At 37.5% G+C, this 26,713-nt stretch overlaps 1 protein-coding gene across 1 annotated transcript in view; it reads right to left on the reverse strand.

Annotated features, from left to right (window-relative positions):
- rint1 (RAD50 interactor 1) overlaps positions 1 to 25,767 on the reverse strand; it is a 70,571-nt gene extending 44,804 nt beyond the window's left edge. The window contains exons 1-11 of the mRNA XM_084710922.1: positions 25,494 to 25,767; positions 16,478 to 16,603; positions 15,224 to 15,339; positions 12,878 to 13,051; positions 12,624 to 12,764; positions 11,301 to 11,484; positions 10,384 to 10,494; positions 9,853 to 10,078; positions 4,742 to 4,879; positions 3,906 to 4,000; positions 3,018 to 3,122 (exon numbers count right to left, since the gene is read on the reverse strand). Coding sequence (XP_084567048.1) covers positions 3,018 to 3,122; positions 3,906 to 4,000; positions 4,742 to 4,879; positions 9,853 to 10,078; positions 10,384 to 10,494; positions 11,301 to 11,484; positions 12,624 to 12,764; positions 12,878 to 13,051; positions 15,224 to 15,339; positions 16,478 to 16,603; positions 25,494 to 25,727 — 1,650 coding nt within the window. The 5' untranslated portion in view covers positions 25,728 to 25,767. The remainder of the gene's footprint in view (positions 1 to 3,017; positions 3,123 to 3,905; positions 4,001 to 4,741; positions 4,880 to 9,852; positions 10,079 to 10,383; positions 10,495 to 11,300; positions 11,485 to 12,623; positions 12,765 to 12,877; positions 13,052 to 15,223; positions 15,340 to 16,477; positions 16,604 to 25,493) is intronic.
- Positions 25,768 to 26,713: the final 946 nt, after the last annotated feature.

Here is a 26,713-nt window from a genome sequence, read left to right on the forward strand (position 1 = left end):
GAAGCTCTGGATCTGCTCCATTAGTAAACACAGCCCTGTGTAAGAATTTCTCATAGTTCGGTACTTCTTATAGGCTATTGTTGGTATGTTTGCACTGAAAGTGAAGCTAATATCCACCTCACGTAGGTGTGTCTGAGTTCAGTGCAGTGTCTCTGGAAAATGCAAGAGACTCCAGTTGTTTATGTCATGACATTGCAGGGAACTATTGTCATGACTATTGTATAATTGTAAGCAATAAATCATGTACATCTGATAATCAGCTTTTTTAATAGTTATTGCCCACATTTCAGTCATATAAATAATAATCTAAAAATCTCAATATATAAACTACAAATCTCATGTAATAAGTAGCTGAATCAGGGCGGTTCTCAGTCAGGACCACATAATGATAAACTCACAGCTTTTAGTCTTCATTACAAACAGACAAATGTCTTATCAGCTTCTTCTGTCTTTATCAAATCAACTCTGATTAAGAAAGAATAAGCTGCAGAAATGTTTGTCTGTTTGAACATTGAAAGCTGCAAGTTTATGATTGTAAGACAGCACTTCTTCTTGTATTGTCAAGATTGACAGGGATGTTTGTGTAAATAATTTATGTTGCTGATGTCATTATTGTCTGGGGTTTTTTTTATATTCATCTTTTGTACAAAATTGTAAGGTACAGCTGACCCCTGTAATAATAATATACATCTAGACATTATCTTTCGTTGTACGCAGATGATTGCCTCCTGTTCATATCCAATATTCAGACTTCACTACCACAAATCCTAGAACTCTTCAATTCATTCAGGAAAATGACAGGATATAAAATTAACTGGACTAAATCTGCTCTACTTCCACTGAACACAGCTGCAAGGAATATCGATTTGACTGTTGACATTCCCATATGTATCTACTTTAAGTACCTTGCCATTAAGATTTACCTTAGTCTTAATAAAATAATTCAGAAAAAAAGAAAATTACAGATGATCTGAAGGGGTGGGAGTCTCTGTATATCTCTTTGCATGGCAGAATTTCAGCACTTAAAATGAACATTCTGCCTCACATTAATTTTCTGTTGTTTATGATCCCTCTAGAACCACCACATAAATTTATTGCCGAATGCATTCACATTTCATCTGGAAAGGAATGTGTGCTAGAGTTAAGCTCACAACTTTACAAAGAAGCAAACTCAGTGGTGGCTTAGCTGTCCCAAACCTTTATTTTTACTATTGTGCTTTTCAAATTAGGCCATTGCAAGTTTGGAGAAACCTGGAATCTGAGGTCTCTTGGGGGGGCTAAAGGTAGCTCGTGTGAAACCACATCGTCTGGAAGACTAACTGTACATAGGCATTGGGTGCAGAAACATCAATTTACAACTCAGGAGCATCATAACCAATTCTATAAATGTCTGGAAGAAAACAGAAAAGACGATGGGGAATACACACTTATTACATCAAACATCTCCATTATGGAACATATCATTTTCAATCAGGTGGACAGTCGTTTACATTCCCTCCCCGGTCTGAGAAAGGTGTTAACATTCTCTGTGATATTTTAGATAATACTAGACTCCGTTCATTCTGGGATATTAAGGAGGAATATGATTTACCGGGCACATCTTACTTTATTTACTTGAGACTGCGGTCAGCAATGAAGGCTTACAGGGTGCCTAGGAATGAGCCCCTGCAAGACCACCCCATGGAGGAGTGGATTGGCCCAGGACAGGGCTCTCAGGGGACAGTAACATGCATTTACAACTCTCTACTTGACTGGCCGCTGAAAAGGTGTGGGACAATGGACTCCGCAGAGACGGTCTGGTACCAAATTGGAAGACAATATGGTCCAACTTAGGCAGTACATCTAAAAATCTTGCACATCAACTACAACATTTCAAGACAATTCACAGGGCATATGTTACACCTATTAAATGCTTCAAAATGAAATTACTTTTTACCGGAGTCCCAGTTGTACTCACTGTACTCAATGCATATGTTCTGGGAGTGCTCACTGATCAGGGATCTTTGGACCTGTCTTCTGTTGACGGTGCCAGACCTACTAGAAACCTCAATAGCTCCTAATTCTATGCCTGCTTAGTGATGACTCATCTCTTTCTCACCTCAAATCAGCGCAGACTACTGTAAGCAGGCCTTACTGCAGGACAAAAAAACATACTGTCAATGTGGTTTCGTACCAAATTTTCAATGTTTGCATGCTAGTTGGCATTTTACCAGTATATAGTTTCTCTTGAGTGTAGAACAGCACGACTTAACAGGGCCAAGCTGGCCACTGTACAAGCATGGTCAGGTATTGCTGTGTCCCTCAGGGACCACCTTAAAAAAGGGCTATCTCAGTCCCCACACTCCTCTACATCTTATGGAACATTCCAGCTATAGAATTTGTAGAAGCAAGTCTTCAGTCTATAAAAAATTGTATTTTACTGTCTTCCTTTTGCTTTCAGTTATCACTACCACTACAGCTGACGCTTTGCATTGCACTTGGTGATGTAAGGCTTGGATGCAGCTGCTCAGCCATGGAAACCAAATCCATGAAGCTCTCTACGCACTCTTCTTGAGCTTTGGAGGGGTGTTGTGATTCTTTTGTCAATATAGCATATGAAGAATGTAAAATCCTTATGAATACTTTTCTTGGATTTCTGTGTGCCTACAAGTATGATAATACTTAAGTTTGTGTGAATGTGGTGACTCAGGATATGCAGCCAGCCCTTTCAGAGCCCTAAATAGGTGAGCACATTCTCCTTCAAATGAATTCTCATAAATCCAAACTTTTAAGTGTTGTACACATCATTAAAGCCCTGTTTTGTGCATTACATTAATAAATGAGGCCAAGGTCAGGACTCACTTGATGTAGATGAGAAAATCCCAGTGAAATTAGCTTTCATATGAAAATATGGAGCTGTGTACTTGTGCTTGAGTGACAAAAATGAGAACTAGAACTGTCCAGCCATGGCAACATTCTTCTAGTGCTGTGACAAAAATGCGTAAATAAAAGAAATACATTTAATTAACTTCACACACCACATTGTCTCCCCAGTCTCCCAAGATGGTGCAAATGTAGTTGACTGCATTAAGGATGGCACAATATCGTGCACCCAGTGGGCAGCGGGACTCCTCCTTCATCACCTGGAAAGAATAAAACAATATCAACCACTACTATCTTTAAAAATTTCAATTGATTACAGCCCATATATAATTATATTAGACATGAAATAGTATGAAAATTGCATATCGCAATTACAGTGATCAAAATTATCCTGGTTATTGGTATTATGATGGTTTTGTTAAAATGTCCTGAAAATGTTTAGTGTTCTGATACAAACACAGACATAATTACTCCAAGTGAGAAAACGTTTTAAATGGTATCATATAGGTCCTTTGCAATGTTACTGTTCTCATTCAATAAAAACAAACCCATGCTGCTGCTGTGCCTGCGATTGGGAGACTTTCTAAATTAAGTTGATGATGAACAACATTTAGAGTGGTTTTTAATGTGTGGTAATCAAACATGGTATTAATGATGATTAAAATTTTGAAACGGTAATACTGATCAACAGCAATTTTAGTGTTTATCATGAAACCAGTTATTATTTCATCTGTAAATCTGACAATTAGACAAAACAATAAAAGGTCATTGCACTAAACAACACTGAGAAGAACTCAGTACAACATAATACAACATAAAAGATTTTTTACTGTATACTCTACTGTATTTTTTACTGTTTTACCATACATCTTAAAGAATGCTTGTTACTTGTTTCAGTGTGGTATAAATCAGTCATTAGTAACTACCCTAATAACCACTACAGACACAAATGTGTACAGTTGTTGGCTCAATTGCTTATGTATAGGGCCTGGATTGACTGGCTGCACTGCATTCCTGCTCTGGTCTGTCTTTGACATTATTACCTGGGTGAGTCGTATGCGAAAGTCATCCACCAGTTCTCTCTGTAGCCCCAGGAACTTCAGTTGTGCAGAAGGACAGGGTAAGGCCCGATACCGCTCTGAGTACAGCAAGATGACAAAGAACTTTTATTCAAAATGTTTTCTGTGCCCAAACAGCATATATTGCCATAATATGCTTTAAAGGTACCTTGTTGAAGATCTGGCCACTTGTTAAACTATGTAGTAATGTTGCTATGAGCAGGTATGAACACAAGGACTAGGGCTGCATGTAACACCCACACCACAAATGTAATTAATTTCCCAAAACATCGTAGCAGTTGCCTACTACAAATGTAATACCAAATTATAGATAGATATATAGCTCATCTGTGTTTCAGTAGCCTTCCTGTTCAGCACCATGAACAGCACAGAGAGGTCAATGGCTGAGACTTTGGCAGGCTGAAAAGTCCCTTTTCTCACTCTCTGAAGAACATTCAGTTCATGTTCAGGTAGAACAGGTACAGGGTACAGGTCTTAAAAACCACTAACCTGTGCATCACCAGTTTTGACAAAGTCTATTCTTGTATAGCTTATTGACTGTTTTGACTGATCAAGTGACAAATTAACTGACAACATGGCAGATTCCGTGAAAGATGACACATGTATCATCATCATCATCATCATCATCATCATCATCATCATCATCATCATCATCATCATTCTAAGGTAGCAAAGACAACAATTTTCAGGAGATTATACACTAATGAAAACATACTTCAGCTACCTTCTAATATAGCCTCTTAAATGTCTCAAACTGATTCTTTAAAATACATCAAAATTGTTTAAATGAACAGTCTTACCTGTGATGACCTGTAGCAAAGTCATGAAAGTCTCTGCACAATCTGGAGCCTTCAGCTCATCCATATCACTGATATCTTTGTACTGAGAGCTCCAAGCTCCCTCAGCTGAGAGCATGGCATCCATCTTCTCCACTGCCACTGGTAAACAGGAGAATGTAGATTATAATTCTATTTCATCGTTCTTGAAATTTGTTGAGACAATGCAAAATACATTTCTAACACATGACTTGTCATATGTTTGTAAGGGACTGTATATTAGGCTATGTCTAATAAAACACCACTGTGAACATGTTGATCTATTATTTCTGATCAATTCAATTTGCAAGAATCTTTTCCATTGCTTTTTTAACCTCCTTCCAAAAAGATTTTATCTTACTACACTGCCAAACACAATGAATCAGTGTCCCCTTCACCTCATTGCATTTTGTGCATAAATCTGGAAGATTACTATTATATTTGTTTAGCTTAACAGGAGTAATATATGTTCTCATCAGCCACCAATATTGTAACAATCTTAATCGAGTATTGACTGTTTGAGAATGGGCTTTCATACATACTGATTCCCAATCCTCTTGTGATAAATCTCTTTCAAGGTCTTCTATCCATGCATTCCGTTTAGAATTAGAATTCTCAGTTGAATTGGATAGTAATAAATTATATATCTCTGAGATAGCACCTTTGCTTAAACTATCCTTAGACACTATCTTCTTCAAGTCAGATTTTGAGGGCTTAGTTAGAACATTACTTTGGCTCATTCTAATGAAGTTTCTAAGTTGAAGGTAGCCAAAGGCATTCTAATTTTATACAGACTTCACAGTTTGCCTTTACTGTGCCTTAGTGAATTTTCGAAGGAACCTTGATTTTTTTATTTTTTACTGAGGCTGTTTGACCCATGCAATGAGCCCTTCACCTGAAGAATAAATACCGTCATTATGATTTTGATGCCTGCAACACATTGCTGGGATAGGAGCATGTTTACCACTGTGATACATCGCTTTTTCTTTTAACAACATTTAATCAGCGTTTGGGAACTGAGAACACCAATTGTCAAAGTTTTGAAAGTTAAATTCTTTCTCATTCTTGCTTGATATATGACTTCAGGTGCTCAACAGTCCAGGGTCTCACAGATGCTGTGTTTTGAAGTTAATGCTGGTAACAACCTGGATGTTCCTTCTCCTCTTTAGCATGGAGAACATGACGTCCATGATTGCTTAAAACAGCCAAAATGTGGACTTGTCAGACCACAGCACATCTTCCACTTTGAGTCAGTATATGTCAGACTAGCTTGGGTGCCACAGAAGTTTGCAACATTTCTGGATGTTGTTGATACATTTTTGTTTTTTCGTTTTTTTCTTTGTGTTGTAGCGCCTTAAGTTGCATTTGTAGATGCAGCAACAAACTGCGTTTGCCAATGGTTTTCCAGAGTGTTCTTGAGCTCATGTCATATCATTTATACAGTGATGATGATTTAATGCATTTTTCAATGCAGTGCTACCTGAGGGGTCAAAGGTCACAGACATTCAATGTTGGTTTTCAGCACTGCCTCTTACGTGCTGAGATTTCTCTGGATTGCCTATATTTTTAATGATGTTATGATGATATGATGATAATATGGATTGTAGATTGAAGTAGAGTAGAGTGAAGAGTAGAGTGAAGTCCTTGCAGTTTTGTGTTGGGAAGTTATTTGCCCATGCAGTTTTTCACAAAGTGGTGAACCTCACCCTATCCATGCTTGTGAACTACTGAGCCTTTTGAGGATGCCCCTTTAATACCAAATCATGATACTGTCTCCTGTTACCAATTCACCTGTTTACCTGTGGAATGTTGCACACAGGTGGTTTCTGAGTATTCAACAATTTCATAGCCCCTGTCCAAACTCTTGTTGTTGCAGACAGCAAATTCAGAATAAATGTATATTTGCAAAAACCAATAAATTTTATCAGTTTGAACATTAAATATCCTGTCCTTTTACTCTAATAAATACAGTACAAGGAGAAAATATTTAACGATTTTAACAAAAATGATTTGCAAATTGTTGCATTTTCTTTTATTGTTTATTGTTGTTTTATACAACATCCAAACTTGCAGTGGGGATGTAATGATGCCCACAGGTGTAAGTGATTCTGACATCTGGATTGACAAAACAGCATTACGGATTATGGATGGATTATAGATTTGCTAAACTCCAACACTGACTCTTCAAAGAGTAGCTTACAAAATATTCATGTTGTGGCTTCTCACTGTTAGCTGTTGTGACACCATATGCTGCGATGACTTCTGTGAGCCCAGGGGGCGCTGTTGCATATGGATGTTACTTCGTATAAGTGGTTGTTAACGTTATTCAGTCTTTCAAATGGGTCAAAGGAATGGCAAGCATCTGTTAATCTTTAGATGCTGCATATTTTTTTTTAGAATTTCTAGGTACAGTTGGTTCATATTTCCTGAAACTGTCAGAAACCGTGGCCTTCGGTCAACTGAACATCTGCTGACCTTAAGTTTTTTGGGTGGTATTTAGTCTTCAGAGATAAGCTGAGAGTCATGCCAAGTATTAAATGACACATTGCATTGGTGGCAGATCATATCAGTTGTTGTAGCTTTCTGTTAACTCTGTGCCTGATTTGATAGGAAGCCAAAATTGAACTTTTTGGTTTATGGTGCCTTTCCAAACTGGTGTCTGTACTCAGCCTAAGATCTTTTGTGAGAAAACAGTTTCCACTTTGCACTTCGAACAAAATTCTGTATTTTCTATACGTCTTAATTTATATCATATCAATAATTTTAGTTAACCAGTTTTGAAGCAGGGCCTTGACTATCTGAACCAAGTAGCTCCTGAAAAATAAGGTGTGCCAAAGTCAGCAGTCTACAGCTTTTATTTCAATGCATCAGATACTTTTTTAATCTGTACTATTAATCAATTTAGGTAGCCTAAATATAAACATCAGATCAAATTCAGTACTGGTAGATACTAATTAGTCAAGGACTTGGATCAGGATGAGGGCCAAAGCCAACTTGGTTAAGGCAGAATAATTGAGGTGGAGGGAGTTGCATATGGTAAGGTATAATTATTGAGTCAGTTGGAATGACTGAATAAGATGTGTGGTGGGGTAGAAATGTAATGAAAATGCAATGCTGTATACTGTGATGAGATACTGTCACATTAGCTGAGCCTCAGTTCATGGGATAAAGACCTAAAATAGCATGTGACAGTATAGTCCAGCTGTATAACTGCAGTATGTATGTATGTATGCAGTATGAAGTCTAGATAGTCCAACCTTCAATTGTGTGAAGTGGCAAAAATTGACAATTATATTAATTCAAACATTTTCTTATTAGTAAAACATACTGAAAACGTGTCTTCTTTTTTTTATATCAAACATGCATCCCATTATGACTTGAAATCTGGCTGTAAAAGACTTCTAATGCTTTGACTTCTAATAATGAGCCAGTCTCAAAGTAGAAAGAGAGAATTGAAATATCCAGTGTAGGGTTGTACCAAATAGATAGACGCTTTGAAGCTTCATTCATAACACTGACCTTCAAATTCTAAACCAAAATTCAAAAGCTGCATAGCTTTTGAATGTTGTATGTGAATATGTACTCATCCTGGGTAACAGGACAGAAAAGAAACAAATGAAAAGAAAAATTACATTAAGAGAGCTATAGCTCTTTTGCTGTCTTTTATGGTCACACTAGCTTCTCTGTTCTCTCCTACGCATGTTTGACCGAGGGCGGCACTCAGGTCATAGACACAGCATAGCTGAGAGCCTGCAGTGGAGACAATGAACCCGGTCAATTAGAGAAAGTATAAAAGCGATAATTCCAGCTGCTTCCTCAGCAGTTTTTTTTTATTTAACCACAGTGTGCTTGTTAAGCTAATAGCAGTTTTATAAATTGTAAAGACTACTGCAGTGCCCATTCAAAATATTCCTGTTCTACTTGGCCTCTAGTATTGCAAATTGCACCTTTCTGGAAAACTGATGATTAGTATGATTTATTAATCTATCAACTACTGTTTCAATTATTCCAGAGAGTAATCTACTGACTAATACATCAATTATTACAGACTATTTTGGTTACTCAATTAATATAGACTAACAATTATTTACAGGTATAATCTGCACCATTTTCCTACAAAACAATGTATATTCATATTACATTATCCCTTTCAATCATTACTTATGATGCAGTAGAAGTGTGTGGGGGTGGCTGTATTTGCAGAAGCCCTGCAGCTCTCTGCCTATACTTCGAATTTTTTCTCATTGTTTGGCTGTGCTCAGGACGTTTCACCAAAATGTTAGTATTTGATGTTCTGATGTATTTAGGAACAGCTTTGACAAATCCTACTCACTCTACCTTTAAACACAAATAAATGTTAGCATGTCAATATTTTGTTCAGTCATCTAGTCATTATCAAGGCCTATTTGACAGTGCTACTGTCTCTCATAAAAACCTAACTGAACTAACTCATTATTTAGAGATAACAAATCATTGTTTTTGAAATACTAAGCCATTATTTTCAGGTTATGTTGAAGTACTAAGTCAATATTTGTGAACTAGTGAGCCATTATTTTGAGACTGTTTTGAGAAACAAACTCGTTACTTTGTGAAAGTTTCACATTATTTTGAGAAACATTAAAATACAAAACACTTCTTAGAGGTGTATATAACACAAATCTACCTGTTTGCCAATGTTAACAGACTCATGTCTGCAGCAACAGAACTGTACAGCAATGTCAGGCTTTGTGATCACACAAAGTTTATGTCGACAATTCTGTCCATATTCAACACTGCCACTTGTGTGCTAGGAGTCAACACACAAAACAGCCCAGGGCCTGAGGCCAACCTGAACAGGCACCGCCACCATGAAATTCCTGCCCTGATAAACCTTGACTGAGCTTATAAAGAGCCACATTGTGTCTAAAGCACAAAACTCTGTACTAAAATTGCCAAGGGGTTGTTAAATAAAAAAATTAATTGTAGTTGACCTAATAATAAACTGATTTATGAAATAACTAAAATATGTCTATGACTATGAAATCACACTTATGTAAAAACAATCAAAAGATTACAGTGGTCAGGACAGTTACATACCCTCAAACTTGACAACTTACTCTTCTTTTCCACAGTGAGCCACTTCTGAAGGATTGAATCCTCAAGCAGGAGGTGAAGCAGACCAGGCAGTGCTGCTGGGTATGACTGGTTGCTTCGCAGCTCCTTCTCAAATTGGAGCACCTCCTCCACCAAGTGACAGAACAGCATATCATCATAAAGCAGTCTAGAAGCATCACTGGCCACCTTCTCCTGGAGCAGAGACAACAGGCCTCGACACAGCTCCACCTATACACACACACACACATATACAACAGTTACTGTATATACACACACACACACACGTTTATCACAGTGACACCTACTACATTCCAAACATTCCACTGATGCAGACTAAAGTAAAATAAAAGCGAGTTTTCCAGGAAGCATGCATATATAAAACCAGACATATCTCTAAATCTTCATTTATGTTGTATAAAGAACATCATGTATGTGGCTTGTGTCTACTCCAAAGAATTAATAAGTTATTTATGTTTGTACTGTTGCTACCCTGAGGGGTTCGAGGCAGTAAAGTCCATTACAGAACAACATACCCTGGCACTGACAGTGGCCCCAGCTCGTTCCAGAATAGGCTGGATCTTTTCCTCCAAGAAGGATGAGTTGTTACCCATCCACATCAGAACCTGTGTGAGGTACCACTCTGGCTGAAAAACGCACAGATAGAGGAGTTGTTTCGGGTTCTAAAGCTTTGCCAATGACAAACATTTTTTGGTTGACAACATTTATATACTTTATAAACTAGTATCATATTGGACCTTTATTCATCAAGTCAAGCAAAATGTTTATAATAAACATAATAAAGAGAGCAAATTAGTCATTTAAGCACTGAGATAACTGCAGATATTTTCATACACTCCATATCTCCTGGAAGGCATGCATAGCTGTTGCATGGTATTTGAAATACGTGTGTGTGGGAAGAGATTTAACAGCTTTATCCTTTAGTAGCAGGCATATATTTGGTCCTAACTTAACAGTTGTTAGGAGGTACATTTAAAATACCAGGCACTGGAATGCCAAGTGCTCTCCACTTGTGGGGCTTCTACTGTGGGAGTGTATAATAATTTTATCATAGTAATGAAACAACCAGACTAATTTTAAACAGACAGAAACTTGTTAATAAGCTGCAGTATTATTTGAATTCTGCTTATTACTACTGTGTATGTGTGAGTGATATGTGTTTGTGTGACTAACCTTACTTTGGTTATACACATAAACTGAAGATTGTATATTTGTTTTGTTTTAGTTTCTTGTTTCAGTTTCTTGTTTTGTTTACAGGACAGCTGGTCTTGCACACTGTATAGACTGTAAAGCCCCCTGAGGCAAATTGCGATTTTGAGCTATACAAATAAAATTTGACTTGACAGTGATGTGTATCAACTTAAGTGCACATTTATGAGTGTTTGCACATGCATGTATACAGAATGTCGTGTGTGTTCTGTGCATAAGAGACCTTGCTGAGGGAGTTGGTCTGTCGATTCCCATAGAAGTGGTATCTGAATCTCCTGCTGAGAGGCAGCAGCATGATCTGGATGGGAAGGCAGAGGGGAGGAGCTTGGGACAGAGGTGTGGCTGGAGAAACAGGCTGGGTAGGGGGTGCACAAGAAGCCAAAGTTCTCTGTGATAAGAGGTCATCACTGTCAGAGGAAGTTAAAGAAACCAAACATTGAAGCACCTGTAGTTTTCTGAAACAACAAAGTCCTCAGTTCAAATCCTGCTGGGGACCTGTTTCATGTCATGACCCCTGTCAACCTATACTTTGTGCCTCATGTCATTCATTTCTTCAAACATACTTGGATGATGCTCATGCTATTAAAGTTCTAAGATGCATGAGTTGTTGCCAACATACTATGTTTAGCTACTGCTGGCAGCTAACCTTCATTCAATGACATAACTAAAAAAGTTATGGGTAAATAGATCACACACACACACATATATATATATACACACATATACATATATATGTATGTATATATACATATCACATTTTTATCCAAGTTTCCAAGTTCCCTTTGTAATTCTCATTCACTCACACCAGTAGCAGTGGGCTGCCATGCAAAGCGCTAATTTAACAATCTAGAGCAGGGGTGTCAAACATATGGCCAAAGGGTCCAATCCAGTCCACTGGATGACTTTGCAAGAAATACAGTATGCAGCAACACTTTCAGACTCACTGTGGTGAAAAATACAAGAATTTACAATGACAACTGAGAACAGAGAAGACAAATGAATTCTTGGTAGGTTTGAGGAAACAGCAGCCTGTTGTTAGTCATAGCCGAGAGATCAGCAATGCAGCTGAGAAAGATAACTACCATATGGTAAACAAAACAGCTTCAGCAGCACGGTCACACCCTACTCTGAGGATATGTCTGAGGAGATGTGCCCTGATAAGTCGAGTTGGAGGTGTTGTTATTTATTTAGGTTATATACAATGGTCTTACTGGCCCAGCCCCCTTGAGATGGAATTTGGCTGTATGTGACCCATGAATTAAAGTGGGTTTAACACCCCGTTCTAAAGCAATTTCAGTGTTTGTCACCCCTTTGACATGTGCACAGTAGGGGCTGGGTATCAAACCGCCAACCCTATGATTACTTAAGAGCTACTCTACCTCCAGCCACACCACTAAGCATATCAGCCAACACACATGAGTTGTATATGAATACAATTTGTAGGAGATAAAGTTTATGTATGTCTGAAGGTAATGAAGGCTACCACAGGCATAAACTATAGATGTGGACAGAACATAGGTGTCTAGAATCCCAAACTGAAGGATACGAGGTCTGCAGAGCAAGCAGCTGTGTGACAAGCAGCTCCAGCTGACTGCTGATCTCCTGATTATTGGCAGTAGGTGTCAGTGATTGAGTAGGAGGGGAGATGACTGGCCAATGAAGTTGAGTCAATACTTTCTCAAAATCACTGTGAAAGAAATGAAGAAGATGATACAATTTAACTTTTCATTTTGAACCATGCCAAATTTAGACACAAAGTGACATAAAGGAACACTACATGGGGATTGGGTGGAGATATACTTTGTAAGTCGGTCTTTGATGATCTTATGCCAGAAGTTAAGTGTTTCTCGGAGGAAGTCCTGGAGGTGAGAACACTCCGACTGGTATAGTCCAGCATCCAGTGCAGCCATGCTGTCTACTGCTCTTATGGCGTCCCAGACACTGCTGGTCATCAGACACTGCTGAACCTCAGCACTGTAGACACACAACACTTCACACATTACTGCTTAAGCCCACAGCAGACAGAGAGAACCCTTTTTAAATGTCATATTGTTATTATGACTATTAAGATTTAAATTCAAATGCCAATGCAGTTGACAAAATTGGTTTGCATGTGTGAAAAACACTCTCAGAAAGATAAGACCAACAAATACAAGAAATAAATAACATATCCCCACTGACACTTGGCTCTGCAGAGGGGATGCCTCGATCATGTTTATTTTGCTGCTAATATGACTGCCGATCGTTTATGAGCCATATCAGCAGATACCGACCATTTTTTCTTTGCTGTTGCAGTTGGCAATAACTACAACAGAGTATTAGGGCCAGATCTTGAAATTTTAAGATAAAAAGTCAAACTTTTGATAATATATTGAACTAACCACAACACGTGACTCTCTACAAAATGCCTTGTGCAGATGAATTGGTGAAGTTTTACTTCAGAATTGGTTTTAGTAACAAGGAAATTCTTTCTCTTTTAGATCATTAACAGTGTGGTTATCAGTATTGGGACTTTTAAGAGACTGTGCCAAAAACATTGTCTGTTTAAAAGTAGAAACCACACAAGCTAGCTAAGTAACTAGATAGGTGGTAATGACCAAATGCAAGGAAATCAATGGTTAACAACTGCATGCAATTCATAGAGGATATGTTGCATCACAAGACACAATAGGACAATTGATAAAGTTGTTTGATCCTGAAGGTGTGGAGCTTGGGTGTAGCGTTCTGGCCTCCATGCAGCAGGGGAATTTGAGCGCACAGTGAGGGCAGGTCGAGAGGGAGAGAGATACATCTTGAGCGAGTATGCTGTGGACTGCTCCTGCACCAAGAACGAGTTTGTGAGAAGACACACATTTAATTTGTCCTCAAAGATTGATTTGTATGCTTGCACAATTTTTTTTCTGTGCTCACAAAATATGTCCCTGTGCTCACAAAATATTCTCCTGTGCTCAAAATCTACAATTGCTCACTCAGGATTGTGGCACAAATATAACTCCATACATCTGGCTCTTCAAGAGAATGGCAGATAACACTCTGATTGGTTTGAATAAAACAGACCTATAATTAATTAAGAGACTAAATACAACCTCTCTCTGCCTCTGCCTTACTATGTGTCGTTTCAAGAGCAAAGTGGAGGTGGACGCACCCTAAATGCCCTTGCGCCATACATTTTGGACCATGTACTATAGATCATCTAGATAGGGCACAATCTCTGATCACTGAATACAACACTGTGTTAAGTGCTAAAAGAGAAAAGAAATCCTTGTTACTAAAACTTAAAACTATACTAGTTTGATATATTCTCAAAAGCTCAACTTTTATCTCGAAATTTCAACTTTATTCTCAACATTTCCACTTTATTCCTAACATTTGACTTTATTGTTGAAATACAAAAGAAAAATCTTACTCCTCTCATTTTTTTGTGTGTTTCCCAAATACTATTTGTATATAGCAGCATTAAAGGTCAGTTACACTGCTTTTCAGTGGACTGGAATCACCACCAGGTGGCAACACATATTGGACTATAAGTGTTGTGTGACTGAAGTTTTAAGTTTAAATAAAGAACCACAAAAAGTCAATCTTTTTAATTTCTTTGTCTATCAACAACATACTTTTAGTTACTACTACACAAGGCAGTCTGAGAAACACCAAGTTCATAATTTTATGATTACAATATATATCACTAAACTGAGGCAGGAGCAGAAGCAGAAGGGTTACCACAAGGCATGGGAGTAAAGTTATATATATTGCATATAAAAAAAAATCCACAATAAACCTAAACAGCATTTGTACAGGAATTATTCTGTCCCAAGCTTTTTGATCTATACAAGTACAACTTGCCCTCAAGGCTTCCAGTAATTATTTAATTAGCAAGGCTGTTTGGAAGGACTGAGCATATGAGTAGATAAATGGGACTGGGATTACACCACAGGAGTTTTGTGAGAGTTTTTAAACAGATGTTTTGGATTTGAGTCTAGATAGAGTGGTTTAGATTCATTCTATGTTCATGAGGAGGCAGGGCCACTCTGCAGAGAGCCAGTGAAATTTATTTTACACAAATTCCTCATTCTTTGTTTCTGTCGTGCCATTTTCCATTTATGTTTGAGAACTCAGGTGTCTTCAAGCCCTTACCATTATTTACTGTACCTGAGTTCCTCTATGTGTTGAAGGCACTGTAGGTATTTCATGTGTCTCTCTATAGTGTCGACTTCGTTAAGCATCTGACCAAGATTATCCATCCAAGGCTGGGTCCCCTGTAGGTGCTAGAATATGAAATAATTATCCAAGACAAATAATTGTTTATTCCTCCAAGCATGGAATAGGTGAAAACACTGTATAATCTCAGTCAGAGTATACTCTGTCTCTTAAAGTAACATTATGGAAACAGTTGGTATGGAGAACATTTATGTAAGCCTGTTTTTAAAAAATCTCATCTGGATGCTGGAGCCATTCTGTAACTGTGACTGTATTCAATTGAAATTAGAGCCTTGTTGCAAGTTCTATCGAAAAAAAAAATATATATATTTAATTGAACAATTTAGTCAGATTCCTAGTCTCTTACTCTGATCAGATATTTTCTGCTTTCAACAGAGATTTTGTTAATTTTATACTTAATTATGAAATGGATATTGTACAGACCTTGAAGTTGATGTTATATTGGACCGTACACTATATTTTTTTCTAGGGTCAATAATGAACACTAAACTGTTGCACAGCTGTTTGTGTGACAAGAAGAAATACTAATCGTTTGCAATTTGAGATGTTTGGCTTACTATGTCAAATTGGGAGTCACATGCAAACTCTCTTATACAGCTGCGGTGAGCCCTCTGAAATTTCTGTTCCAGAATGGAAAAACTTCATCAGTCTGAGTTCAAATTTATGTCAAATGTTCACTGAATGGATTAGTGTCTGTTTATAGGTCATAAGAAATCATTAATAATCTTGTAGAAGGCGTGTATGTTGTTAATGGTTATATTTAGCAATATGTTAATGTGGTCTAGCAGGCAGTAAGACAGGCAATCACTTAACTCAAAGTCCATAGTGTGTATTTTCAGAGCAGTGGGCTTTTGTTTTCAGGATAACGGGTTAAACTTTATACTGACAGACAACTAACAGAGTTCTAAACAGCTGATCAACTTACAGTGGAGGACTTGCCATTGCGTGTTATCATCAGTTTTCAATGTTGAGCACATCTTGCACTCCTACAGTGCTCTTGGAGCCAGCCTGAGCTTCAGGGCAAGGGCAAACAATTTGCTTCAACCATAGAACCTATTTTAAATACAGTCTATGGCTTCAACTTGCTATTTGGACTGCTGTACACATTTTTGCATGTGCAATTGCTACATATTGCTCCTTTTAATCAATATTTAGTATTATTTCCTCTATTTTCTGGGTTTCTACCTGGTTCAGCATGTTGGATATAAGTTGCTCTCTCTGCAGCAGGTCATCCAGGGAACATCTAGCATCCTCAGCAGCAGACAGGGCAGCAGAAACTTTAGGAGGCACAGAGCTGGATACAGTCAGAACCTAAGCGACACAAATTACAGAATCACTGCTCATATTTGACACAGTAATAGACAGAAATTGACTACCAGACTGTATAAAAGGAAAGACTGAATCACAGTAGCCCCTTTCTACCACCTGTTCAAGGTGGGAATGTTGAAATTTTCTTTTACCTTGCAATTCTGTATAAAACCTATAAAGAGATGAATCAATGAACGTGTAAAAGCATGTGACATGATGCTGTTGTCATACATTCAATGCTGTTTGGGGTTGTGTTTTTTAAATCTCATACTTTTTCACATATCTGTCAGTTGTGTAACAGAAAGACAAAGAGATGAGCTGACACACACACAGAGAAGAGAAACCTCTTTCCGCAGATCATCACACAGAGTGATTGTACCTTTAAATTCACTGTAGCAGAAGACACATTTATCCAGGAACACATAAAATGCATTACATTATACATTCATAATTCTGTTTGATTAGAAAAGAGCAGGGTAGCAGAATCACTTGTCTGACCAATGGGGTCATCACACTAGATGCTAACTCTGTTTTGAATGTCCTCTGCTATGGACTTCATTCCAGCCTGAAGCCTAACACTGAATGTCGTCCACCAACTTTGCCCCCCTTTCCTGACCTAACTTAAGTTGTTCAGCTGTTTCATCAATAAAGGCATAAAGGGCCCATACCTGAAGAAAGACAATACCAACACTAACAAAAACTAACATTTTCACTTTGGAACATAAAATAGTTGACTTAACAAGCTGGTCAGTTTTGCATCAATAGGGTAGGTTTCACAGCACTATCTGTAGCACATGGGAACTTCACAAGGCACAATCCTACAGTGCAATACAATGGTTGAGGATGCCATCACACAAGTCCAAGTCTCTGAAGCATGAACACTAAAAACAAAGTTTCCATATGCTGAAAACTCTGATGAGATGTGAATTCAAACAATACAGGCAGTTATACCATATTGCATAGGCAGGCAATTACGTCTCTACCTATGGAGGACCATTTCTGCCAATATGATGGGAAAAAAATTAGACCTCTAAGTCAATGCAATGTGAATCTTTCTTGAAATAACAGCTTATCATCTCAAAATAATGATTTAGTATTTCAAAATAATAAAAACATTTTCTCAAAATAATGACTTAATATAGGTCACTATTTTGAGAGACTAATTCAATATTTGGAAATGAATACAAACATATGAATATTCCACACGTTTTAGGAAAACCCCTGATAAATATGGAAAGGACTTTCTCTTTAATGCAGCAAACTGAGAGCCAGTTAACTGCAGGTAAGGATAGAGTCCTTTTTGAAACAAAGGATGAATACATTTCAATAGTTTTGCTGAGAACCACTTTGGACTGAAAATAAATTTAAGTATAAGGGATGCTTTTGATGCAAAATTAAGTGCTCTCAGCCTTGTTTTAAACCTCAATACTGAAGGATTGTTTCAGAGAAAAAGACATTTATTACTTTACACTTTGGGTTTTTATACATTTCCTATATCCAATTTATTAAGTGTCCAAAGTTATTATTATTATTCCAGATATTTATAAGTAAAATCCATTTTATCAAATGCCTTTTCAAAATCAGCAAAGAATATTAAAGCAGAGATTTTTTACAAGATCATACTATTTAATTATGTGATCACTGATCTGGATGAATAATATTTTGCAGTACTTATTTCAGTCTATTTGCGAGACAACATTTAGCTAATATTTTAGCATCATAAGTAATTAGTAATTGGCCTCCAATTTTTTAGTGTAGTTGGATCCTTATACTTTCTACGTGTATCTTGTTTCAAAAATAGTGAGATTACACGTTCTTGTTGTGTTTCTGTGAGTTTCCCTACTCTATATGACCCGTTACAGGTATTGAGCACAGGAGTCTTAACAGACTCAGAAAAAGTTTGGTAAAAGTCTACCGGAGAACCATCAATTCCTGGATCTCTACCTTTCTCAAAGGAGTTAATGGCTTGATATAACTCCTCCTGTAAGTCCCTAATATGATTTCTATCTCTGTTAATTTAACTTTTTTTTTTTTTTAGTATGAATAGATCTAATGAAGGACTCTGATATCAATACAATTTTGCAAAATATTTGTGTTGTTCAAGCAAAATTTCCTTTGGATTCTCAATGGTTTTATTATCCCCTATTATAAGTTTTTATACATTTTTCTTTACAGAGTTTGCATCCTGCAAATTGAAAAAGTATTTAGTTGTTCTCTCTCCTGTTTCTATTCATTCTAAACTGTTTCTCAAATATATTAAATTAGCTTTCTCTGCATATAATTCTTCTTAATTCTTATAATTCTTCTTCTTCTTTCTAACTCTCTTTCATTATGTTCAAGATTGTCCAGTAGAGTTTAGGATAGATTTTTATTACTGTCTATTTAATGTGTTAAGCTTTCTATCTCAGTTAACAATGTTTTTTCTTTCTCCACACGCTGTTTATTTTTCCTGTAGCTATACTGGATGCAGTGTCCCCTCAGGGTGCATTTAAAAGCATCCCATATGATTAGTGGGTCAGCTGTGTCATTATTTAGTTTAAAAAGTCTTTAATAAATTTATCAGTTATATTTATGAAATCTTTGAGTAACTGCAGGTTTAATTTCCAATATCCTGGGCACCTATGAAACTTAGTGGTGCTAATACTCAACATTATAAGATGGTGGTCTAACCTGAATCTCTCTTTAATCATAACCTTATTAATTTTTGGAGTCAATGAAAATGATATTAAAAAATAACCTATTCTACTTGCCTGATGCCCTCATCTCCATCTTGTTTGCTTAGGAAACTGCATTTTCCATATGTCAACTAAGTCTAATGAGCTCATGAGATCAAAAATAGCATTATGTGCTTTAGAATGATAATTTTTAGTTTGTAAGCCTTTTCGATCCAAGTCTAACTCTAGCACTGTTGTTGTTGTTTTGTAACATTTTGAAAATATCTTCAAAAAAGAGTAGATCATCAGAGTTGGCTGCGTGTAGATTAATCTAGACAAATTCTAGGCCAGGGGTGTCAAACGTACGGCCCGCGGGCCAAAACCAGCCCACCAGAGGGTCCAGTCCGGCCCGCAGGATGACTTTGCAAAGTGTGAAAATTACAGAGAAGACATTAATTTTAGAGTTGAAAGCATTCCTAGAGTAATTTGAGTAATTCGATGACTAAAATCCGTTTAAATCTGAACAGCTGTACAGCACACTGTGTTTGGCATGTGGTGGTTATTAAAGACCAGAGTATTGATGAGGGCCGACATTGAAATTTTGATGTTATTTATTATCACATGGCTCCAGCATCTCTCCTCTCTGCATCAGTGCAGCTCCTCCATACACACACATACAGTACAGACACACAGAGGAGGTCAGTGTGATTCTCTGACCCTGTCTGTATCTGATCTGTTGACTTTCTTCATCAGCAGGATGTTTTATGAAGACAAAATGACAAAACCTAACTCGCATTCTGGGTTTTCCCCTACATATTAATCCACCCGCGATTCAGTTTTCACAGCAGCAGAGAAGCTGCGTGTGGAGGAGACTGTTGTTAATGATGGAGTTTATTACAACAGTCGAAACTAACGTGATGGTTAATGACATCGACACCAACCAGATGCACTTATAAAATTAAACAACTGTATAAGGAGGCCTATATGTAAAACAGGAGGGTCTGTGTTTCTCTGTGAGAAACTTTCAGACCTTCTCACAGCAGAGTGAACAGGTGAGGGAGGAGAGGAGGGCAGACTGATCACTAACCAATTGCGGATGCTGTCGTCCTCTCGGACTGATTAAAAAAATAAAAAGCCAAAATTGGTCACAAACCAAACCTGTGTGTTTCATCATCAGTCAGAGATCAAACTGGGCTGTATGTGGCCCCTGAACCAAAATGAGTTTGACACCCCTGTTCTAGGCCATCCACTACTAAAGCTTGTATATCTCCCTGCATTAGGCCTGTGCGGTATACCGGTTTGTACTGAAAACCAGTCTTTATTTTCATTATGATATTAATTTTTCATATACCGCCATACCAGTGAATAACCCAAGCAACGTCCAGAATGTGCACGGCGGGAGTGTTTCAGCAGGGACCCATTTCACTGCTGCACACCAATACTACAGGCGTGCTTGCTTGAGTGTGTGCACTAGGGATGTTCCTGGCAACTAAATTCCCTGTCGATTAAATGCAAAATTTAATTTAGACTAGCCCACTAGTCTAACACTAAGAAAACACTCAGAAAGCAGTTAAAATTTAGTAGAATTTATTAATCTATAATGTTAAACACTGTCCGAAAAGAATTCGGTGTATTAAGAGCCATTTGAAGCAGTTAGTCACAGTCTACAATCACCAAATTGTACTTTAAATGCCGCTGAGATGCACGCTACTTTGCACTGTGCAATACAAGCCTTACACATTAATGTGTCGCGGATTCAACTTATTACTAAAAAATGTCGAAGCGAGTCTCTTGATTCAAATCAGACGTTCTTTAGCAAATAAAAAAAAGAAGAGAGAAACATACATATAACATGTGCTACACAAGAGGCACAGCATGGCTGGCCACAACAACAACAAACTGACGTCATCACATCGCGTTCACCCTTTTGCTCCTAGAGCTGGAATATAGTCCCTTATTAAACTACATTTCAATTGTTTTTATGAATATTAACAGTAACTTATATTTTAACTTATTAATTCTTACAAATAATATGTTCCTTCAAAATAAATTCTCAACAAATGTACTAAACATGACAACAACTCACTAAACGCTTCACCTTTTCAGACCTAAGAGCGTCACAGTGTCTGTGGGTAAAGGACCCATAGCTAACGTTAACTGCCAGCCTGACACACAGTGTGGCTAGCTTTAGCAGTGCTAGCAGCAGCAGCAGCAGCAGCTCCGCTTGCAGGTTTATGTCTGTGTATGTGCTTAATGTGGGCACATGTTTCTCCAGTCGAGTGAATATATATCAGCTTATTCTGTCACAGTCTACATTCATCTGTCTGACTTTGCTGATGTAAATATCCAGGGTTGCCAAGGCGATCAGTTCATACGCACTGGGTGAGAGGGGCTGCCGTCTGACAGTGCTGCAGCCCAACTAGTGGCATGCAGCTGCATAAAAACTTAGAGGCAACATATAACTGGCATCATGCATGAATGAAAGATTGATAAATATTTTAAATATTTAATTTTTAAAAAATTTAAAATACTAGTATTTCTGGTGCCGACTAGTGTGTGTGTGGGGACGTTTAATCGTATAGTCGTCCCCGCCATGTGATGGCAACCATACTTTGAAGGGGTCATGCTTTTACCTGTCTGGACATGAAAAAAAAACATGATACAATCCTTATGACAGTAAAATGGGCTGTTTAAAGCCAATCAACTGCAGTAATTCTTTTCTCATTAGAAGAAAATGTGGTTTAGAACACTGTTGCATGAAAGAAAAATACCGTCAAATACCGTGAAACTGATATGATTTAAAAAAAAAAAAAAAAAAAGTGATAAGAAAATTGTCATACCGCCCAGCCCTACCCTGCATGATGTATTATTGTATCTTTAACATCAATATTAATTTTCCTTCTATACATAATGATAACACCTTTAGAGTTTGAGCATCCGTGTGAGAAGGAGATCTCACCCCCTATCCTTGAATAGAGTGAGTCTCTTGTAAGCAAAACATATCACAGTCTTTATCCATACGCCAAGTAAAAATGTCTCCCCTCTTCTTTTTATCAGCTGAAACATTACAACTAAAGCTTGATGCTGATAATGCAGACATAGTAGTACTTCAGCATATTCTGTAATATCCTAATTTCTAAATATAGGAATGATACTAACATGACACCAACATGAATGGTTGAAAGGGGAAAAAAACAAAAACTACATAAAACAAAATGAAATACATTATGGAGAAAAAAGCACATAACGAAAGTGTACATAAGAAGGGAAAAAAATTAGAGTAGAAAAAGTCACTGCCTGTATACAGTAGCAGAACTTCTGTTGTGGCAGGTTCGGCAGTGTAAAATTGGCAAAATATGTGCAACAACTGTGTTTTCTTTACACCTTCACAAAGGTAACATTCATAACAAGGGTTAATTTATCAAATAAGGAAAAAGATCTGCTATTAATAGTCTTTTATCGGCCCTGGCCCTAATAAATTCATAGTTCAAACAGAAATGGGCTAAATAAGATCAACTCAACTCAACTTTCAACTTTATTTGTCCCCAAAGGGCAATTGGTTTTGCAGCAAGACAGACAAAGACCCAAACAATGTGCTTGGGAGAAGCTGATCTCATTTGTCATCTCATCTGAGAGGATGAGCTCCTTCAGGAAAAAGTTTTCACTCACTCTTCCACAACTCATTTATGCCAGTGATCATTAAATTATCACTCATCAACCTCTGCTAAAGATCCGTCACGGTCTCCTTCAAGCTTCATTCTTGTCTTTGAGGTGTTTGATTTCTTTATCAATGTCCAACCATTCTTCAGTTCCTCATTTTCAAACTTCGTAACGTTAATGGTTTCTTTTAATTCCTTTATCTCTGTCTGCAGGGCATCCAGGATGTCCAGCTTATTGAGCTTATTCAAAAAACACATCTTCTCCTCAAACAGTAATATGAGGCTGTACTCCGTGTCTGTGAGCTCAGGCCTTTGTACAAGTCTATGGCTGGACAGTCTCTTCTTTTTATTCATTCTGGCTTGTCCTCTTACCAGCATATCCAGATACGTAGGTGTGCTTGTACTTGGATTGCAAGGAGAGAGGGAAGCCATGCTCTCTGTTGGCAGACAAACAAACGAACCAACAAAGATATCCATGCTATAATCAGCTGAATCAGCTAATTCCTCGGGATCAAGAGTGCTTATGTTATCAGTTTTAGAAGTGCATTTAGTTTACAGCTCATAGATTTTAGAATTTTCTTTCTTGCTGTTTTTTTCCTCATGTTGCTGCATCAGTCCTGCACACAACCAGCTACACCAGCGCTATCTGCCACATGGCAGAACTTTGTTAGGACACTACTAGACACTAATAAGTTTTTGTTCACTAGCTGTGACTGCATTAAGCAAAATGGAGAAGGGCCTCCAAATTACTAAAATCACTCCTGCCAAACACAATGCAGCAATATCAACTAACATTCAGTTTCAACCTCATATAAACAACAACAACAATAACAATAATGATGATAACAACAATAATAATAATAATAATAATAATAATAATAATAATAACAATAAGAAGAAGAAGAAGAAGAAGAAGAAGAAGAAAAAGAAGAAGAAGAAGAAGAAAAAGAAAAAGAAGAGGAAGATTGTGTTGTCCACAAATCTTGACAAAGTTTTCCTTTAAGGACATCATTTACAGCTGAAAAGGTAGGCTAATAAGTTGCTATAAATCACAGTTTAGGCTATAAATGCAATAGATGCAATATTCATCAGGTTGTAAAATCATGCTGATATTGTTTTGCTATGTGCTGTGATAATATCGTCTTTGGTGATCGCCACCCCTAGCTGACAAGGAATAGGCACAGAACCGCTTGCAACCAACCGTACTGCCTAGCATAAAGCTACCACCACCTTTGTTAACCCAGTCTGATCCGGTGTCAGAGGCAAGAAAACATTCATCCCACAAGGACAGGTATGTAATGCAAAAATAACCTTTATTGAAAATAGATATTTATAAAAGCTAAATGACACCCCAACCTAGGAAGCCCCACAAGAGTCAATCACTAATAATCTCAGGCAGCCCCCCAACCCTTAAACACACAACACTGCAAGTGAATTAGTATAACTTTGCTCACACCATACAAGGACCACTACACACAGCACTAGATAACAAAATGGTCATCAATAATCAGATACATGGGAATTCCTCCCCACACTCACTCACCCACAGGGAGACAGCACCCCCCCCCTCAATTTCCTCACTACAATAGATTCTCAGCTGAGAGAATATGTCATATATGCAAAGGTGTTGAGCTATATATTAGTAATACCACCAAACAATGCAGTGTCATGCAATTTGCTTTAAACTATATGCTTTCAGTAGGTGATGCAGAAAATAATTTTTCCTTTGGGTGATACTAAATGAATTATGAAGACCCTCCCCCCCAAGCCTGAGCACATACACACATACACTAAAAGATTCATCCAAATCTTTACTGTCCCAAATAAACATCAATTACATTGTTTCCATTCTTGAGACCATCAGTTTATACACATTTAACCTCTACAAAGTAGCCTACTGTTTTTAATTTAGGACAAAGGAATGTATATTTTAAAATAGTTTTTAGTTTTGTATTCAGAGTTTTGCATACATTATGGTTTTAGTTAACAAATGAAATTAGTAAACAAATCTAATTTTGACAACCTCAGAGCAAATTAGTTTGGGAAACCCCCAATGATTTCTGGCACCCCTTAAGGGGGGCCCAAACCCCAGTTTGGGAACTAATGGCCTTTATCCGTGTTTCCTAAATTTTATTCCTGGAGACACGCTTCTTTAATTTAATTGTTTTTTATTACCTCGTATCAGGAAAAAAAAATCATTTAAGCCTGCTTCATAAACGTGACAAGTAAGTGCCTTTAGACAGAATTAACAAGCACTTGTTTTTACTACTCATCAACTTACGCAAAACAGATGTTTTGCAGATTTAAATCTTAAATTCGCAGAATTTTCTCCACAGTCTTCTATTTATTTGGGGACTCAAATAAAATCAGTGAACGTGCTTTTAGGTCGCTTCTGTAGTTGGGCGCTGAACACTCCTACATGTACTAACGCTACATTGTGAATATAGCTTTGATGTACTGTCATCGCACCCCATGAAAAGCTACTGAAGGGCAGAACTGTGTGATACACAAAGCCAAAAAATATTATAATCGTGTTGAAGGTGTCACTACACATAAACAATGCCAAAGCTCTTAATTCACCTGTCCCTCCAGTGTGTGGTTTTCCTCTGTCATCTTTTCGAGCAGGTCACCAACATTCTTCAACGATTTCAGGTCGCTGCCAACCTCTTTCTCAAGGAAATTCACTACATATTCCTGTATCTCCCCCGAATCTTCAGAAAAAGAGTCGCTGTCTTGGTTGGTTGTGTAAACAGGGTTTAAAAGAGAATCTGTCAATTTGTTAATTCTTTGGTCTGCTGCTGCGGGCGCCGCCATCTTTCCTCTTCAATGCCGTCAACAAACTGCTGTATGGGGGAGGAGGAAGGCGCTAGTAGTGTGTACAGGGAGGAAGCGCTCGTTTACTATCTGTGCATGACCCGCGGGCGGTGGCGCTGCCTTCAGACGGGGTTACGTGTCATTATATGCCCACATTTTAATTTATTTCTAGCCTGTGTGTTATCAATAAAGAGAAGTTGATACTTGTGCTTTTCAGTCTCTGTCTGTTGGAACGTGAGTCCTTGCAGGGTTGTTCCACCAACATTAAAGTTCACTACTGGGCAGACTGGGAGAGAAAACAAGGCTATTACTCACACTGGAGAGTCTACACGTCATTGACGACACGTCGACAATGATTTTTTCTTTTTTTTTCTTTTTTTTTAAGATTTCTTTATTTTCATCAAAGTTCACCATCAGCATTCAGTTTACAAATGTTTCTGGTTACACAAACTGGGCCTAATGCACAAAATTAAGAAACACGCAAAAAGATAAAAAAAAAAAAAAAAAAAAAAGAAAAGTTAAATCAAAATTGCATTACATTACATTAATCAAAAATACATGAAAACAAAATTTTCTTGCACACGATTTCGTAATTATTGACTAAAGACAAATTAAGAAAAAATAAGAAAATCAATTATTTCAGCTTGTTTCATATATATATATACATATATGTAGATAGACAGACAGACAGACAGATAGATAGGTGGGGACTGAGTAGAGGTTAAGAGAAAGTAAAACTATGTAAAGTGTTGTGTGCTGAGGTAGTAGGCTGACTTCGAAAGGTGCCTGTCCTTTTAGTTTAACTACTTTGGAAAGCTTTATCTTGTTTTTTACACTTAGGTCCTCAAACCAGGACACAATATTAAAACAGAGTATACTTTCAGTAAGGGATTGGTATACTCTGTTTAAAGTACATTGAGTAATATCAAATTTCCTTAGTTTACACAACAAGAAGAGTCTTTGCTGTGCTTTTTTGTAAAAACATT

This window comes from Lutjanus erythropterus, chromosome 22 (assembly GCF_056507025.1).
Source record: "Lutjanus erythropterus isolate fLutEry1 chromosome 22, fLutEry1.hap2, whole genome shotgun sequence".
Taxonomy (NCBI): domain Eukaryota; kingdom Metazoa; phylum Chordata; class Actinopteri; order Lutjaniformes; family Lutjanidae; genus Lutjanus; species Lutjanus erythropterus.